The sequence below is a fragment of the Trichomycterus rosablanca genome, chromosome 11 (assembly GCF_030014385.1).
Source record: "Trichomycterus rosablanca isolate fTriRos1 chromosome 11, fTriRos1.hap1, whole genome shotgun sequence".
Taxonomy (NCBI): Eukaryota; Metazoa; Chordata; class Actinopteri; order Siluriformes; family Trichomycteridae; genus Trichomycterus; species Trichomycterus rosablanca.
In genome coordinates this window covers 16,951,822-16,968,526 of record NC_085998.1, presented here as the reverse complement: position 1 = coordinate 16,968,526, position 16,705 = coordinate 16,951,822, and the positions used below count along the sequence as shown (strand labels likewise).

Below are 16,705 nucleotides of genomic sequence, written 5' to 3'. Positions count from 1 at the left end.
TGAAAACCACTGCCTAAATTTGTTTTGCATACTAAACTGAAAAAAAGTATTTTCAGATCATATTCCAGTTGTGTAGATGTTGAAATATATTGTTAGTACATGAAGTTTTTCCATCATGCATAATTTAAGCATGGTGGGTTTTAAGTTGCACATATGGAAACAACAAACAAAAAAATGGAAACACCAAACAACAAAAAGAGCAGAGCTGGTTGAATGCCAGCATGCGATGTCTGAAATGAAAGCGCTGACAGACTGAATAAACTCATTGCTCATTTTAAAATGATTTTAATATTTAATAAAGTCAATCTAATCGAGCAGCTTTTAAGCAAATTCATAACAGGTTTTGTTTTGTTTTTTTAAACTCATATTGCTGTCACTTGCTGCAGAGTTTGACATGCTATGCTGGACTGTAAAGCATATGGTTTGAATTCCTTTTTTTAAAAGACATTTTTTAACGGATTACTGAGTGACCGTGGCGTATGTTTCAATGTACCCGCATTAATGCATAATGTGTACTCTACATAAATGACATCAATTGCATTGTGATATTTAGGATGTATTACTGATTTACTTAATAAGTTGATATGTATTTTCCAGGGTGCTCTGCTAGTGCAGTGGTAAATTGTGCTAGCCCACTACTTGCTATGATCCAGGCTTTGAATCCCCAGGGGTGCTATTGGTTGGGCATCTATCGGGGGATAGTCAAGGCCCTGCAATGTATTAGCATCCTTCAATAGAGTGTGTTTTTCGCTTTTGAATTGCCTTGTGAAACTGGACTTACCGTGGCCCTGACCAGGATGAAGCAGTGGTAAAACATGAAACTGAAATGTTATTATCGGTGTAGGAAAGGAAGCATTTCACTTGAATACTTTTGTTATATTATACACACCTAATGTATTTGCTCTAATTATGTTATGTTGTGCTCTATTATGTACAACAAACATTTGGCTATATTACATGTTTACGTACATTATTTCATTCATTGACTGTTTTACCACCACTTTATCCTTTTGAGGGTTACAGTGGGTCTGATTCATTGGACACAGCCTGGACAGGTCGCCATTCCATGACAGGCCAAACACACATGTACACTCAGAGCAATGTTAGTAGCTCCAATTAACCTGGGTGCATGTCTTGAGATTGTGGGAGTGGTTACATTCTTCCTGTTGGTCTTGGTGTAATATATTTAACTTGATGATTGGCGCAACCATGTGGATTAAAGCTTAAAATGCAGTACAAATTCGTACAAACCAAGTTTCATGTTATGTTAGATTATTACTTCGGTAACTCGTTGTTAAACCTACATCAAAGGTATACCTACCTATTAGATACATGGGTTTACAATAACTGACTGTAGCCCACTTCGGTGGCGCTGCGGTCTATTACACTAGCCCACATTTGTAGATGCCCTGACAGCTGATAGCTCCGCTGAGATTCACAGACATGATTGACTATCTCTGAGGGTGGTGGTCGAAGCCCTGTAATGGATTGGTGTCCTGTCCAGGGTATTCCTAGAGAGACTGAACCTGCTGCGACCTTGTGACTGTAGCCCACTTGTTGCTCTGTACAATTACCTCAACTCCATCTATTACTGAAAAAGACACCCGACTGACCAGATATTTTTAAATAATGTTTATACTTACTGGTCTTTTTATTAGACACACAGTGAGCCAAAACATTAGGGCCACCCACCTAATATGATGTCAAAACAGCACTGACCCTCTCGAAACATGGACTCCACCAGACATTTAAAAGAATCATGTTGTATCTTGTACCAGGACATCTTTAACTTCTGTACGTTGTGAGTTGGATCATCCTACAGTGCATCCTGGTACCATCTTTTCCACAGCTAAACAATACACACATGCCCAGTTGACAACATCATGTTGGAGAATTTCCTCAGACCAGTCCACCTTCTTGCATCATTCTGATGTCCAGTGTTCTGATGCCTATGTACCCATTCTAGGTGCTTTTAAACTGTACACTGACTGCCCTGTCAATACGCGGCCTCGTACACATCAGTGTTCAATGCACTGTGTTGTTGTGACACATTCAACTCATCACCAGTATTGAAAGGATTTGTACTGTATTATCAGCCACAGTAGTACTTATGTTGGTCCATAGCATTCATGTCTTCTAGTAGCAGTGACCCTTGGCTGCCCAACAACTTGTTGAGAGTTCATGAATTGTACCACAGTTCCACTGATGAATGATGTAAAGTGGCTTACCTCATTCAGGGTAAGGAACAGCAGCTAGGAAACAGAGCAATTTTACACCCATAATGTGCATCTACATGGTTTTTGGCGCCATCGGGTGGACAGAAGTTGGTAATGCAGTACGGCAACATCCAGTTTAACTTAACTTGAAGAATGGTCATCTTTCCACTGGCTGAAGCTGAGACATAATGTGTTATTCAGTATTACATTGATTTAAAATTTAAAAACAAGTTTATATCTAAACAGCTGTTAGGCTATAAGATAACAGTTTACACTATAGTTAACTAAAGATAATGATAGATAAGTAATGTTATGAAACGGATAGTTTCGGTCCTAAAATCTGATTGGCTGAGCCACGTTCGAAGTCGTTGTAAAATCCCCGATATACGCACAGCTATGACCACCTCACATCATTCCATATTAATACGCCACTGAAAAGAAAAAGTACAAACTTGGTTGAACACTATTATAAAACGGATAGTTCCGGTCCTAAAATCTGATTGGCTGAGCCGCGTTCGAAGCCGTTGTAAAATCCCCGATAAACGCACACCTATGACCACCTCACATCATTCCATATTAATACGCCACTGAAAAGAAAAAGTGAATGTTATGTTCGCCGTCATGTTGCCTAGCAACACTGTAAATTGAACATTGTTGTATTTTATTATATTTTATGTTGACCGCCGTTTTATAAAAGCAATAAGCCACGAGAGACCGCACGTTACTGCTATGATTTTATCACGGGAAAGACATTTTAGGCACTCCACTTCGCGTTGTGCCAAAACAACCTTCCTCGTGATAAAATCGCAGTAACGCACGGTCTCTCGTGGCTTATTGCTATAATATAGGTACCCTTTAAATGGTTTCTTTCTAACTGCATTCATACAACATTGCAAATGTTAAAATTAGCGGTTATAACTACGTTGTGAACACACTTGTGTTTATTACTTAGAAAAACGAAATGAGTTTTGTCCGTTTTAAGACACTGTAGCACCAGCTTTCGAAGTCGTGTCCAAAATTACACCATGAGTACTACATAGTGCACTTGTTTATGGATTTTGCCACTTTGTAATAATGTTTAAAATAATAATGTACAATATCCATATATTTTCATTATTCATAAATCCATCTTAGTATCCCACAATAGAATCGTGTTCAACTAATGTAGCATAGTTAGTACAGAATACGCAGAGTGCAACAGACCACGTTAAGAAATAGGTGGTTGGTTGTAATTTGGGACACAGCCAACCAGGAGCGGCTGAGGCGAGTGTGAAGTTAGGAATTAACGCTCAAGTGACAGGCGAGTGTGTACAAGCTTTACACTTTCTAGAAAGTACTAGATCATGGAACACACTATAGATATAAATAAAGGTAGATTAATGTATTTTATACTTTATTGTAATGTGCAATATTGTAATTGTAATTAAACCAAGCAAATTGCCAGCGTTTACTGTTTTCATTCCTTGTTAAGGGGCGACTAAAGGGGACATTCGTCAGAAAGTATGGAATTACATCGAGGCTAAAGATCTAGCAAACTTCCCAAGACCAGTGCACCACAGAATTCCCAACTTTAAGGTAATACAAATATGCAATGGTTTAATATTGGTTTGCTAGATTAATAAAATTATGTATTTGCGGTTATATCCGTAGACAGCGGAATGCTCGTGTACCATAACTTGGTGGACAAAATACCAGAAACACGTAATAACATACACCGATTGGGCATAACATTATGACCACCTCCTTGTTTCTACACTCACTGTCCATTTTATCAGCTCCACTTACCATGTAGAAGCACTTTGTAGTTCTACAATTACTGACTGTAGTCCATCTGTTTCTCTACATACTTTTTAGCCTGTTTTCACCCTGTTCTTCAATGGTCAGGACCCCCACAGGACCACCACAGAGCAGATATTATTTGGGTGGTGGATCATTCTCAGCACTGCAGTGACAATGACATGGTGGTGGTGCGTTAGTGTGACCACTGATGAAGGTCTAGAGGATGATCAACTCAAACAGCAGCAATAAATAAGATAAGATATCCTTTATTAATCCCACAATGGGGAAATTTGCATCGTTAGAAATGGTAATACATTGGGAGAGTAGGAGATACACTGTGGTAACATGAAAAAAAGCCCCTAACAGCACACAAGCACATGTAAACATAAGAACATAACATAGTCACACAACGAGCCACGGGTTAGTTAGCGAAATTAGCGATCGTCTCTGACTTTACATCTAAAAGGTGGACCAACTAGGTAGGAGTGTCTAATAGAGTGGACAGTGAGTGGACACGGTGTTTAAAAACTCCATCAGCATTGATGTGTCTGATCCACTCATACCAGCACAACACACACTAACACACCACCACCACGTCATTGTCACTGCAATGCTGAGAATCATCCACCACCCAAATACTACCTACTCTGTGGTGGTCCTGACCATTGAAGGACACAGTGAAAGCAGGCTCAAAGGGTATGTAGAGAAACAGATGGACTGCAGTCAGTAATTGTAGAACTACAAAGTGCTTCTATATGGTAAGTAGAGCTGATAAAATGGACAGTGAGTGTAGAAACAAGGAGGTGGTTTTAATGTTATGGCTGATCGGTGTATCATCAAAAACATAAAAATAGGACCCCCTTCCAAAAACAAAATAAAACAAAGACAAAATAACCCAGCTTACTTTTTAATTGAATAGTTTGTGGTTGTTTGTTGGTGCATTTCTTCAAGAAGAAAATCTTCCAGTTTTTTATTATGGGACAAACGAGGTGAGGATCTACCTTGTACAGTCCCTGACAGAAGTTCTGTCGCTTATCCCTGTTGTGGAAACAAAAGCTTATAACCTGACTTTAAATTCATCCATTGGTTTTAGAAATGACTCATATGAAAGCTGAAACCCTCCCAAATGAGGTTTAATTTACGAAAATAAATTTGCTTCACTGCAGAAATATTGATCATTTAATGAACACAGAAAGGTCAGATTTTGGCAAGACAAAAGTTTTGTCGCCTTGTCATATAATGCACCCAATCCTAGTTTACAGCCTCACCTGTGCTCACTAATTGATCGGTTAATTAGTGGGTGTGTATAAAAAGAACCCCAGCACCCCAGACCTTCACTTGAACTGCAACTTCACCTCTGACAACATGCCAAAAATCCACCCTGCGACCAAAGCCTTGATTATCAAGAGGCTGAAGACCAGATCCACTGCAGAGGTGGCTGGCACCTTTAATATGTCTCAGCGTCAAGTACAAAGAATTAAAAAAAGATTTGAAGAGACTGGAGATGTTTTTGACAAGCCCAGGTCCGGCAGACCCCGCAAGACAACTGCTAAGGAGGAACGTTTGTTGGTTAGAAAATCCAAAGCCAGCCCCTCTTCCACTGCAGCAGAGCTCCACCAGGCCTGGTCCCTGTGTCAACTAGAACAGTTTGTAGGATTCTGTCTCGAAATGGCCTCCATGGTCGAATCAGTGCCCAGAAGCCAGCACTAAACAAAAGGCCCACAGCCTGCTAAACGGATGGACGCTGGAAAAGTGGCAGAAGGTGGATTTCTCAGATGAATCTTCAGTTGAATTACACCACAGCCGCCACAAATACTGCAGGAGACCTACTGGAGCCCGTATGGATCCAAGATTCACCCAGAAAACTGTTAAGTTTGGTGGTGGAAAGATCATGGTCTGGGGTTACATTCAGTATGGGGTGTGCGAAACATTTGCAAGGTGGAAGGCAATATCAATAGCCTAAAATATCAAGAAGTATTAGCTACCTCTTACATTCCCAATCATAAAAGGGGTCAAATTTTGCAGCAGGATTGTGCTCCATCTCATACATCCATCTCTACATCAAAGTTCCTCAAGGCGAAGAAGATCAAGGTGCTCCAGGACTGGCCAGCCCAGTCACCAGACATGAACATCATTGAGCATGTTTGGGGTAGGATGAAAGAGGAAGCTTGGAAGACAAAACCAAAGAATCTTGATGAACTCTGGGAGGCATGTAAGACTGCATTCTTTGCTATTTCTGATGACTTCATCAATAAATTGTATGAATGATTGTGGAACCGCATGGATGCAGTCCTTAAAGCTCATGGAAGTCACACAAAATATTAAATATGGCTCTAATAGCACCACAACTTCATTCACCAATGTTATGAAACATATCTTTGTATTTGAAGTACATTATTTGTTTGATTTTCACATTACTTTCTGTGGGCGACAAAACTTTTGTCTTGCCAAAATCTGACCTTTCTGTGTTCATTAAATGATCAATATTTCTGCAGTGAAGCAAATTTATTTTCGTAAATTAAACCTCATTTGGGAGGGTTTCAGCTTTCATATGAGTCATTTCTAAAACCAATGGATGAATTTAAAGTCAGGTTATAAGCTTTTGTTTCCACAACATGGATAAGCGACAGAACTTCTGTCAGGGACTGTAGTCTGCACTCTAGAATCAGTTATTAATTATTTATGTTTAAATTTAATTATTCATGTTTAAATTTGCTCATATATGTACTTGACTTTATCCTGTTTATCAAACCACTCTGTAATGATAGCCAAATCTCTTTTATAGCAGAATGATTAGGTCACTATCAAGCCTGTTTTTGTGACTAATTCATGTACACTGTGTTGAATACAATATTAAAAAAAAAAGATAAACCTAACATACAGGTAAAATTTTATAGGCTTTGCTGTACGGTCATGTCCACCTAAGCTGATTTTAAAGAGGTTAAGATGGTCTTTCTTCTCTTTTTTAATGAATACAAAGTTCATCAAAGAATACAAAGTTCAAATACAAAGTCATAGAACTGTTTTCTTTAAGTCAAACAGAGAATTGGCTTTATAAGAATAAGAACATGTCCATGTCTATATTAAATATAAATAAATAATAACATCCTTTATTATAATAATCATACAACAATCATTATAGAAATTATTTACATTGTTTGTGTTGTGCACTGATAGACTGCTACCCAGGCCTGCAACAAGCTTCCTATCCTGCAGGAGTTCCAGTCCAGTTGGGTGGTCAAAGTGAACCCTGACAGGCCACAGGAGCAGGCTCGCTTTAATACCTTGCATGTAAGTGAGTTACTTCTCACATGAACTTGTCTTATTTCAGGGGGCACATGGGGCTTGCAGTAAGATTGTGAGCTTAGAGTTCTTCTCCAGAAGCAATGATATCAAGGTGGATCCAGATAAACCCCTGGAGGGGGCTCGGTTAGCTGCTCTGCAGGTATCTTTGACTTTTTTTGATGTAAAAGTGTTTTGTCTGTGCATGTGAAGTAAAAATTAGAGCTCACATAGCAGCATATATTTAGAATTATTATGAAATTAGAATAAATAACTTGTCAATTGCACATAGTGTAAAAGACGTGGCATATGCAAAAGTTGTCGCATTCAATATTTTATATTGGTTATGCTAGATTTTTTATGATTTATGATTCTCATTTTTGTTTTATGTATTTTTTTTTTTCAATGTATTAAGTTTGTTAATTTGTTTAAATGTCTGTTAAATGTCTGTTTACTTATTTCCACAAAAAAAGGGGAAAAAAAAATCTGAAATTTTAGCAGTAGTATTCCACGTTTTATGTACTTTATTGTATGTTTTGCAGACTCAGTATGATTATTCTCAGCTCAAATGCACTTTAATATTTCTGGTGTAAAGCATGATTTTATTTTGATTTAAGGCTGGAAAAACGTTGCTGGTTCCGACACCTCGACTCCGGACAGGACTGTTTAACAAAATTGTTCCACCTAGTAATGCCACCAGAGAGGATCTGCGAGTGTGTTCTACTTCTCAGGTGAGTTACATCTTGTGTGTTATAAAAATATATAATAATAAAGTTGCTTAATGCATTAATATTTCTCTTTTTGCACTTATAATTATGATGTAATTAATCTAATTGTAGAAAATGGAAAATTGCCTAATCACTGATTCTGCTGTTTGAAGCCAGGGGGTTAAGGAGTTCAGTATCCCGGTTGGTTTAGATGCCAAGGTTCAGGTTGATCTGATGGTGGTTGGATCTGTAGCAGTATCAGAGAAGGGTAAACATGTACCAGGTGTTGCTCATAAGGTATTATAAACCCTGTTTGTAAATATTTTATCCAATATTTTTTTTATTTTTCTAGGTTACAGAATTGGAAAAGGAGAGGGATTTGCAGACATGGAATATGCCATGATGGTCTCAATGGGAGCTGTGAAGGATTCTACAGTGGTTGTGACTGTTGTTCATGACTGTCAGGTCAAAACCTCCTGCTTATTTACATCTCAACACAACTATACACTGCAGAATGTATCATTTTATTTTTTAAATGTTTTTACCACAGCTTATCCTGGTCTGGCTTCTCCGAAATCACTGGACGCAATACAGTAACACACCTGGGAAAGGACACCAATTGATCATGGGGTGTTCGCCACCTTCCCATGCATAGACCGATATGTCTGTATTTTGATGCCCGACCAGCTGATAGCACCCCAGAGCACTGCAAAATCAACTATATTGTCAGTTATTTAAAACCAGTAAAAATATTAAGTATTTTTAAGTATGAGTTTTCTAGATATTCAAATAAATTGGTATTTGTGTTTGATCAAATCAATATTAATTTGATCCCTGCCTTTGATTTAGGATGAAGTCTGTGTTGACATAGACATTCCTGGCACCAGTTAAAAATGTATTGGTGACACTGGTTTTAATTACGGTCATATGCCAATAATAATTCTGCACCAATGCATGGCCATCATCCATTAAAAATGACCAAGTTGCAATTTTTTACAGATAGCACCTCTATGTATTCATAGATTGACAAATCAGAGATGGAGATCCAATCATTCATATCAGTAAAGAAAACCAGTTATGTGCTATTCAATGCCTAAAATCATATAAAATTAAAAATTTGGAGTTTAATAAACTCTCATGCTGCTCTCCTGTTGATTTGTCCTCCAATAGGTTGTGGACGTTCCAGAATCGCTAACTGAAAGTCATGATCTCACAGTGGACTATATACTCACTCCAACCCGGATTATCAAGACTGATTGTAAGCACCCCAAGCCTCAGGGCATCATTTGGTCCAAGGTAAGTAAAAACATGTGTGCCACCACTGGCAAAAAATTCTTCTGGAATTTCAACAGCAAGACACTATCATTTTCAATGTTATTGCATGGAAGTAGCATCTCAGAGCACACAGTGTTCTTACAACCACTGGGATGTTCTCACAAAAACCACTTGGTGAACTCTTGGGAAATCATGTAAAACATATTTTTCTTTGTCCTTATATGGCAAGTTTGCTCATTGTTTATGTTGTCTGAGTGAATTAGTGGCCATATTTGTTAACCGTGGTGCCTTTGAGTCACCTTAGTCAGCCAAAATCTTTAGCTCTGTGTAGGGAACGTCTGGTCTTAGCGGGATTTGTGGTCCTGGCATTCATAAGTTTTCATACTGCATGGAACCAAAGCAGACAATAGGGTGTGTATGTTTTGTATCAAACCGGCTGTGGTGATGGCACTTTTCCCCTCGTGAGAATAAAATATTGTAAGAATCCGTGACAGACAGACAAGTTTAAAACACAGATCTGTATTTTCTTTAGGGGTTATGCTCTGTATAGCTGCAGAGGTATCGTCACCCCTTGTAACAATGGGTTGAATAATGATAATTAAATTTACTGTGGTTTATTTGCACAACCCTACACTGAAAATGTGTAAAATCTGTTGTTTAATTAAACATTTTATTTAAATTCAAAGAATTTTATTGAAAAACACCTCTTCATAAATTGATGGATGCATGATATCACCATCATATCGGTTTCAGCAGATACACTGATCAGCCATAACATTAAAACCTTGTTTCTACACTCACTGTCCATTTTATCAGCTTCACTTACCATATAGAAGCACTGTAAAGTTCTACAATTACTGACTGTAGTCCATCTTTTTCACTACATACATTTTTAACCTGCTTTCACCCAGTTCTTTAATGGTCAGGACCCCCACAGGACCACCACAGAGTAGGTATTATTTGGGTGGTGGATGATTCTCAGCACTGCAGGGACACTGACATGGTCGTGGTATGTTAGTGTGTGTTGTGCTGGTATGAGTGGATCAGACACAGCAGTACTTCTGGAGGTTTTAAATACCGTGTCCACTTACTGTCCACTCTATTAGACACTCCTACCTAGTTGGTCCACCTTGTAGATGTAAAGTCAGAGACGATCACTCATCTATTGCTGCTGTTTGAGTTGGTCATCTTCTAGACCTTCATATCCGGAAGCTGTTGGCTGGATATATTTGGTTGGTGGACTATTCTCAGTCCAGCAGTGACAGTGAGGTGTTTAAAAATTCCATCAGCATTGCTGTGTCTGGATCCACTCATACCAGCACAACACACACTAACACACCACCACCATGTCAGTGTCACTGCAGTGCTGAGAATGATCCACCACCCAAATAATACCTACTCTGTAGGAGTCCTGACCATTGAAGAACAGCATGAAAGGGGGCTAACAAAGTCGATGTCGAGAAACAGATGGACTACAGTCAGTAATTGTAGAGCTACAAAGTGCTTCGATATGATGAGTGGAGCTGATAAAATTGACAGTTCATGTAGAAACAAGGAGGTGGTTTTAATGTTATGGCTGATCGGTGTAATAATTAAAAAGTCATTATTTTAAATGTGTGCATTTATCCTAATCCCGGTGCATCGATACCATTTTTTCCCAACCGAGTACGAGTACAAGTACATGTATTTTTGTACTTGCCGATACCGATACCGATACCTATTTAGAATACCGTTTTTTTTTTTTTAAACAAAAACACACGTGAGAAGTGACGAGAAGTTTAATGATACCACGTCCAAAAATGCACATCAACAAGTAGCGAGTCATCAAAGTGTTTGTGCACTGAGGTGATGAAATCAAGGAGGAAAAATAAATGAATCTGAGTGGATTTGGCAACACGAATAGCATGGATTGTTCTATAGTGAGTAGGGGTGGGTTTATAAAATCAATTTTTCGATTCGAATCGATCTTTATTTGAACGATCCGATATAGATTCATATAAATGCGAGATCGATCTTTTAAATACGCCCCTTTTTACGTTGTACACGGAAATCTGTTACTATGGTTACCCCCTTTAATTTCGCGTGACCAGCCACTGTTTTTTTGCGCAACGAGATCTGACCTGCACATCAGTTCAGCATAGCAGAAGCTCAAGTAATGTCTAGTTCACACTACATGATTTTTGCACTGATTTTCGCTCGGCGACTGGTCAGCGCTAGGTTCGGGAGAAACTCGGTGTTCACTCGGCTATCTAAACTCGGCTCTCAATCAATGTGTGAAACAGCGAGGGGAAACACAGGGGCGAGGTTGTAAACAGGTGGTTCAGGGGCGTAATATAGTTTCTATCAGAATACATCAGCACATAAGTTTTACAGTATTTCTGACCTGATCATTCTCTACAAAACAAAATATTAGTTCCTACAAAATATTTATTAACCTCCAACTTACTACAGAACAAGCCATTCTGTTCGCGTTGCCAAATCCACTCAGATTCCTTTATTTTTCTCACTTGATCTCTCGCTACTTGTTGATGTGCATGTTTGGACGTGGTATCATTAAACCCCTAGTCACTTCTCACGTTTGTTTTCGTGACAAACGTAGTTTTGGAGACCAGAGAAGCTCACCTGTGATTCCAGTTGGTGATAGATGGTGTAGTGTAAAACCCCCCATCGCCCATGAGTCGTGCAGTGTGAACTGTACAGCGACCCGGCAAATCAGAAAGTCGTGTAGTGTAAACTTGGCATAAGCAGTTCAACAGCCAGGTGTATGTTTACATTACATTTACAATGTTGTAGTGTGTCAGACATATAAAATAATAATAAAAAATAAATGTTAATGTTTTCTGTTTTGGATTAATTATATATGTAAACAAAATACACAAATATTTGTAATAATGAAAATATTATGTACTTTGTACAATTATCACATTCGTTCTCTGAACATCTGTACATATTTAAACAAAACCTGTTAATGTAACTCAAATATGCCTAACTGTGTTGAATCGAATCGGAAATCGAATCGAATCGGGACCTTGTGAATCGAATCGAATTGATCCAGGAAATTAGTGGCGCTACCCAGCCCTAATAGTGAGTTGGAGGTTAATAAATATTTTTGCAATGTTGGTGTTTTGTTATGTTTTGTAGAGAACAATCAGGTCAGAAATACTGTAAAACGTGTGTGTGAACTGTATTCTGATATAAACTATATTATCCCCCTGTCCCACCTGTTTACACTCCTCTCCTGCGTTTCCCCTCACACCGTATCCTGCGTTCTCATTGGCTGTTTGACATGTCACTCATTCCCAGTCGCACATCTCAGATCAGATATCTGACGCAGAGCCGTAGATTCTCTTTACCGCTCTGATCTGACGTGCTAGAAAACTCGGCGAGCCGGTCGGATCCAGTTGTTGGATAGTTCACACTTAGTGATCGAGAGCCGAGTTTTGATCGCCGAGCGAACGCCGAGTTGCTCCCGAGCCGGCAAATCTAGCGCCGACCAGCCGCTGAGCGAAAATCAGGGCAAAAGTCGTGTAGTGTGAACTAGGCATAACGCAGCAACGTGCACTAGGCACACGGTATCGGATGTTTAGTATCGGAGCCTCGTTTGCGAGTACGAGTACAAGTTAATGAGCGCGGTATCGGGCAAATACCCGAAACCAGTATCGGTACTCATGCATCTCTAATTAATACACATGATTTATGACCAACAAGCTCATCGTCAGGTGGCCTCATACTTTTGGCCAGTGTGCCATGCAATACATCTCTGAATTAGTTTATGTCTGATATCTCTATTAGTTCCTGTTTTAATTGAAAGCAGCCATTTAAAAGATATAGAAGGATATGTTTGAGTTCAAGGGCACTTTATGATGCATGGACAGCCACACAGGGATGGTAGATTATTTGATTAAGAAACGTAATGCTATCTTACCCTTTATAAGATGTGCTATCAACCCTCAAAACACTGTCATTTTTATGTCTATAGCTAGATGCAGAGATGCTGGAGAAAATTCCCATCCTGAAAAAACTGCGAGCCCTGGAACAGAAAGCCGGCAAGGACGTGAGACTAAAAGTGTCCCCTTCAGAAAGTGAAAATGCCAAAAGAGAGCCTAAGCCTGAGGCTAAACCTAGTTCTGATTCAAAACATAGCCTCACACATAATCCTAAGCGAGATCCCAAACTTCAGCTTACAGGCTCAATGGGTGACCAGTGTGAGAATCCAGAGGGAGAGTTTGACCATTCCCAGAGTGCTATCAGCACAGTTTACCTTGGTGATATCCCAGCTGGACTCAGAGTGAGTGAGCTGAAGGGTTTCTTGAGAGAGAGAAACAGTATGCCTGTTAAGCTTACCTGGCAGGGGGCACAGCACAGGGCATTCCTAGAGTACAGCGATGGGCAGGCTGCAGATCGGGCTCTGGTCTCCCTGCAGGGCCTCACTATTAATGGACACACACTGCAGGCTGAGCGAGCTAAGAGTCAAAAAGGTGGCCATAGATCCAGTGCTGACAAAGGCCAAAAGAGAACAAAACCACAAAAGACATGACTAAAGGACACCACTACAGCAGTTAGAACAAGTATCCCAAAAAAAGACAGGAGGCTGCAAAGACCCACATTTCATTTGGAGTAAAAATTCACTTTTTGGTTTAAAAATATGTAATAAAAAAAAAAAATTTGTGAATTTGTTAATACTGAAGCTTTTCACCTGACTGAGAAAAACTGATCCTTACAAGAAGTCATTTTTTATTAGGCTATCTTCACTTAATAAAGGCAGCAATATGTTTTTTTATTTATTTAATGTTTTATTTATTAATTGTTCCCCTGTTTTCTCACCATTATAGTTGTATCCAATTTTTTTTCCGACATGTGTGCAACCAATGATTGCATATTTTCATCTGCTAGAGGCGGGGTCTCACAGAGCACAGTATTGCATAAGGAGAGCCACACACTGCCCCTTCAAACCGCCTCTTCTGTGGGCACCTTAAATAGCCAGCGAGAAACCCCTGCTCAGCACAGCTGAGACTGGAATCGGATCTTAGTGGTGTTGGTACAGCGCTGTAGGTTCTTTTGACTGAATGAACACAAAATTCCACAGACATGCCCCAGAGCTGTTAAAGCTTATAAAGAAGGGGCTTGTTTAATATTAAAGCCCATGGTTTAAGCTCAAGGTCAGTTATTTTGACAAAAATTGATCTGCTTCCATCTCCCATCTTCTGTATGTAAATGTCACTGTGTGAACAGCCTTCAGCACTTGCAGAGCCATTAGGTCATGTGGGTTTTCTAGCATCATGGAACTAATGAGATAAACTGATTAGCACCAGGTACTTCCAGCAACCTCCGTCCCAAAATAGAAAAACACAGTGTCAGCTGCAACATTTCAACTTTTACCTTTAGTTACTTTCTGGTTGAAACTTGGATGTTCTTCCCACGTGCCTCTGGCATCCTTCAGGTATTCCGGTTTCTTTTCTTTTCTTTTTTCAAAACATGTCAGTAGGTTGAGGGTAAATAATGAATAAGTGTGTGCTGGCCTTCAGTAGAATTGCACCATGTCTACGATAGTTCTGGAACAGGCTGGATCCAACCCAACCCAGATCATCATAACATTTTGTAAAGAGAAGTGAATGTCTAATGATGAACAGAAAAAAACAAAAATTGAATACTGTACTAATAATGTATAAAAGTAATAATAATAATAAAAGTAGTATTAATAATTGTGTATTATTTGGTTATTGTAATATCAATAGTAAAAATAAGTGTGTAATAATGCAAGTGTGTATTATTGAATTTTAATAATAAAAGTGTTATAATAATTATATAATAATACATTTACATTTTCAGCAGACGCTTTTATCCAAAGCGACTTACACAATGAGCTGAACACGATGAGCAATTGAGGGTTAAGGGCCTTGCTCAGGGACCCAACAGTGGCAACTTGGTGGGTGCGGGGCTTGAACCAGCAACCTTCTGTTTACTAGTCCAGTACCTTAACCACTGAGCTATCACTGCCCTAATAATAATAATAATTATAATTATGTATGATATGGTTATTATAATAGTTTTAATACAAATAAAAATCAGGTTAAACTTACCAGGATAATAATAATAATACTAATAATAATGTAAAAGTGTATTTTTTGTTTATATTTTATTAATAAATGAATTATCATTAATATTACTACTATTGTCATCTGGATGATGAGTAATGCCATGTTTTTGATCTGATGTCTAGTTGAATATGTGTGGTGAAAAAAAGGTTGCTTTGATATGCTTATACATACCTTTGATGCACATCATAAAAATCAATATGCAGAATAATATGGTAGCTATAAGTGATGCCTTCAAATATGCCAAGTCACGTACTGTAATTTATTCTGAATCCGCTCAACTTCAGCCTGTCTCTCAGATTGACTTTCTCCAGACTGGTTAACACAAGCTTTCAGTTAGAGAAGTTTTGAGGCCTGTGTTAGTGTGCGGCCGGTGTTCCTCCCTCAGGGCCTGAGGCTGTGCTTTCTATGTTGTATGGTTCATACCACAGATGATACTTGAGCTAAACATGTCATTCTTCAGAAATCTGAAGAAGCTTTTTATTAGTGTACAGTGATTTGCAAATAAATTGCCTTGTTTTGAATGATTCATTTAAAACATCCAGGATATTTTTGAAATGGACATGAATTACACAAATAAATTCAGAATAGTAGTATGGCCAAGCTGCCAAACAAACACACGCTTATATACACTAAATTTAAAGCAAACAATATTAAATATTTATATTTACCTGTTAAGATAGTAATGTATTTTGTCTGCATCATATTTGCATTTTCTAGCTACCTGTCCAGATAAATAATGAAGTCAAATTGTTTTTATGTAATGTTTGTACAAATACAAGGTAAAATAGATGGAAATGGCCTACAGACTTATTAGTTTGGGTGGCCAAAATTAGGAAAATATAGCATCAACAATAAAAATATTTTAGGGCATGTATATTGTATTTATATCAAAACTAATGTAATAACTAGATTTGTATTATAATTACCGTCAAATAGATTTTTTCAACTTTTGCTCTGTATCTGTTGATTATCTATATAGTCATTATTGTTACAGTTGTATACAGTTTTTTTCCACAGAACAGTTTTACTGTACCAAAGGTGGTGTATGAAATATATTTTGGTGATATAGCTGCTTGAATTACTTTTACACACATTTTTCGATGAATGGTAAGATGGGGGTGTTTCGAGCCCTTAAAATTATGTTTAACCTGTGTTTAATATGTTTAATAAGTGTTGAACCTATTTAATTTCCATACATGCTGTCGTCACCAAGCATACATTTAAACGTATATGCAGCAACTATGTAAAAAGTCACATTTTCCTGTAAAATATATTTGTTTTCACACGATATTTAAAAAAAGTGTATCGTTTAGTGTGGAATGTGTGGCTTATCCATTGTTCCAAGAAC

The 16,705-nt window shown here is 38.3% G+C and overlaps 1 protein-coding gene across 2 annotated transcripts; it reads left to right on the top strand.

The window, feature by feature from the left end:
* The first annotated feature begins 3,478 nt into the window (after positions 1 to 3,478).
* mthfsd (methenyltetrahydrofolate synthetase domain containing) lies at positions 3,479 to 14,961 on the top strand. Of its 2 annotated transcripts, none has more exons than XM_063005206.1 (8): positions 3,479 to 3,587; positions 3,688 to 3,791; positions 7,327 to 7,440; positions 7,895 to 8,008; positions 8,162 to 8,252; positions 8,337 to 8,449; positions 9,155 to 9,280; positions 13,239 to 14,961. In XM_063005206.1, the coding sequence occupies exons 1-8, from the start codon at positions 3,560 to 3,562 to the stop codon at positions 13,794 to 13,796; spliced, it is 1,248 nt and encodes a 415-aa protein (XP_062861276.1). In that variant the 5' UTR covers positions 3,479 to 3,559; the 3' UTR covers positions 13,797 to 14,961. The 2 variants fall into 2 exon arrangements, with proteins under 2 accessions (XP_062861276.1, XP_062861277.1); XM_063005207.1 differs by lacking the exon at positions 7,327 to 7,440 and adding an exon at positions 7,173 to 7,286.
* Positions 14,962 to 16,705: the final 1,744 nt, after the last annotated feature.

Excerpts from the sequence above, each read along its gene's own strand:
- mthfsd (XM_063005206.1), top strand. The coding sequence starts at position 3,560 with ATGGAACACACTATAGATATAAATAAAG. Across the intron at positions 8,009-8,161 it reads GAGTGTGTTCTACTTCTCAG|GGGGTTAAGGAGTTCAGTAT; the intron begins GTGAGTTACATC and ends GTTTGAAGCCAG. Across the intron at positions 8,450-9,154 it reads CTGTTGTTCATGACTGTCAG|GTTGTGGACGTTCCAGAATC; the intron begins GTCAAAACCTCC and ends GTCCTCCAATAG.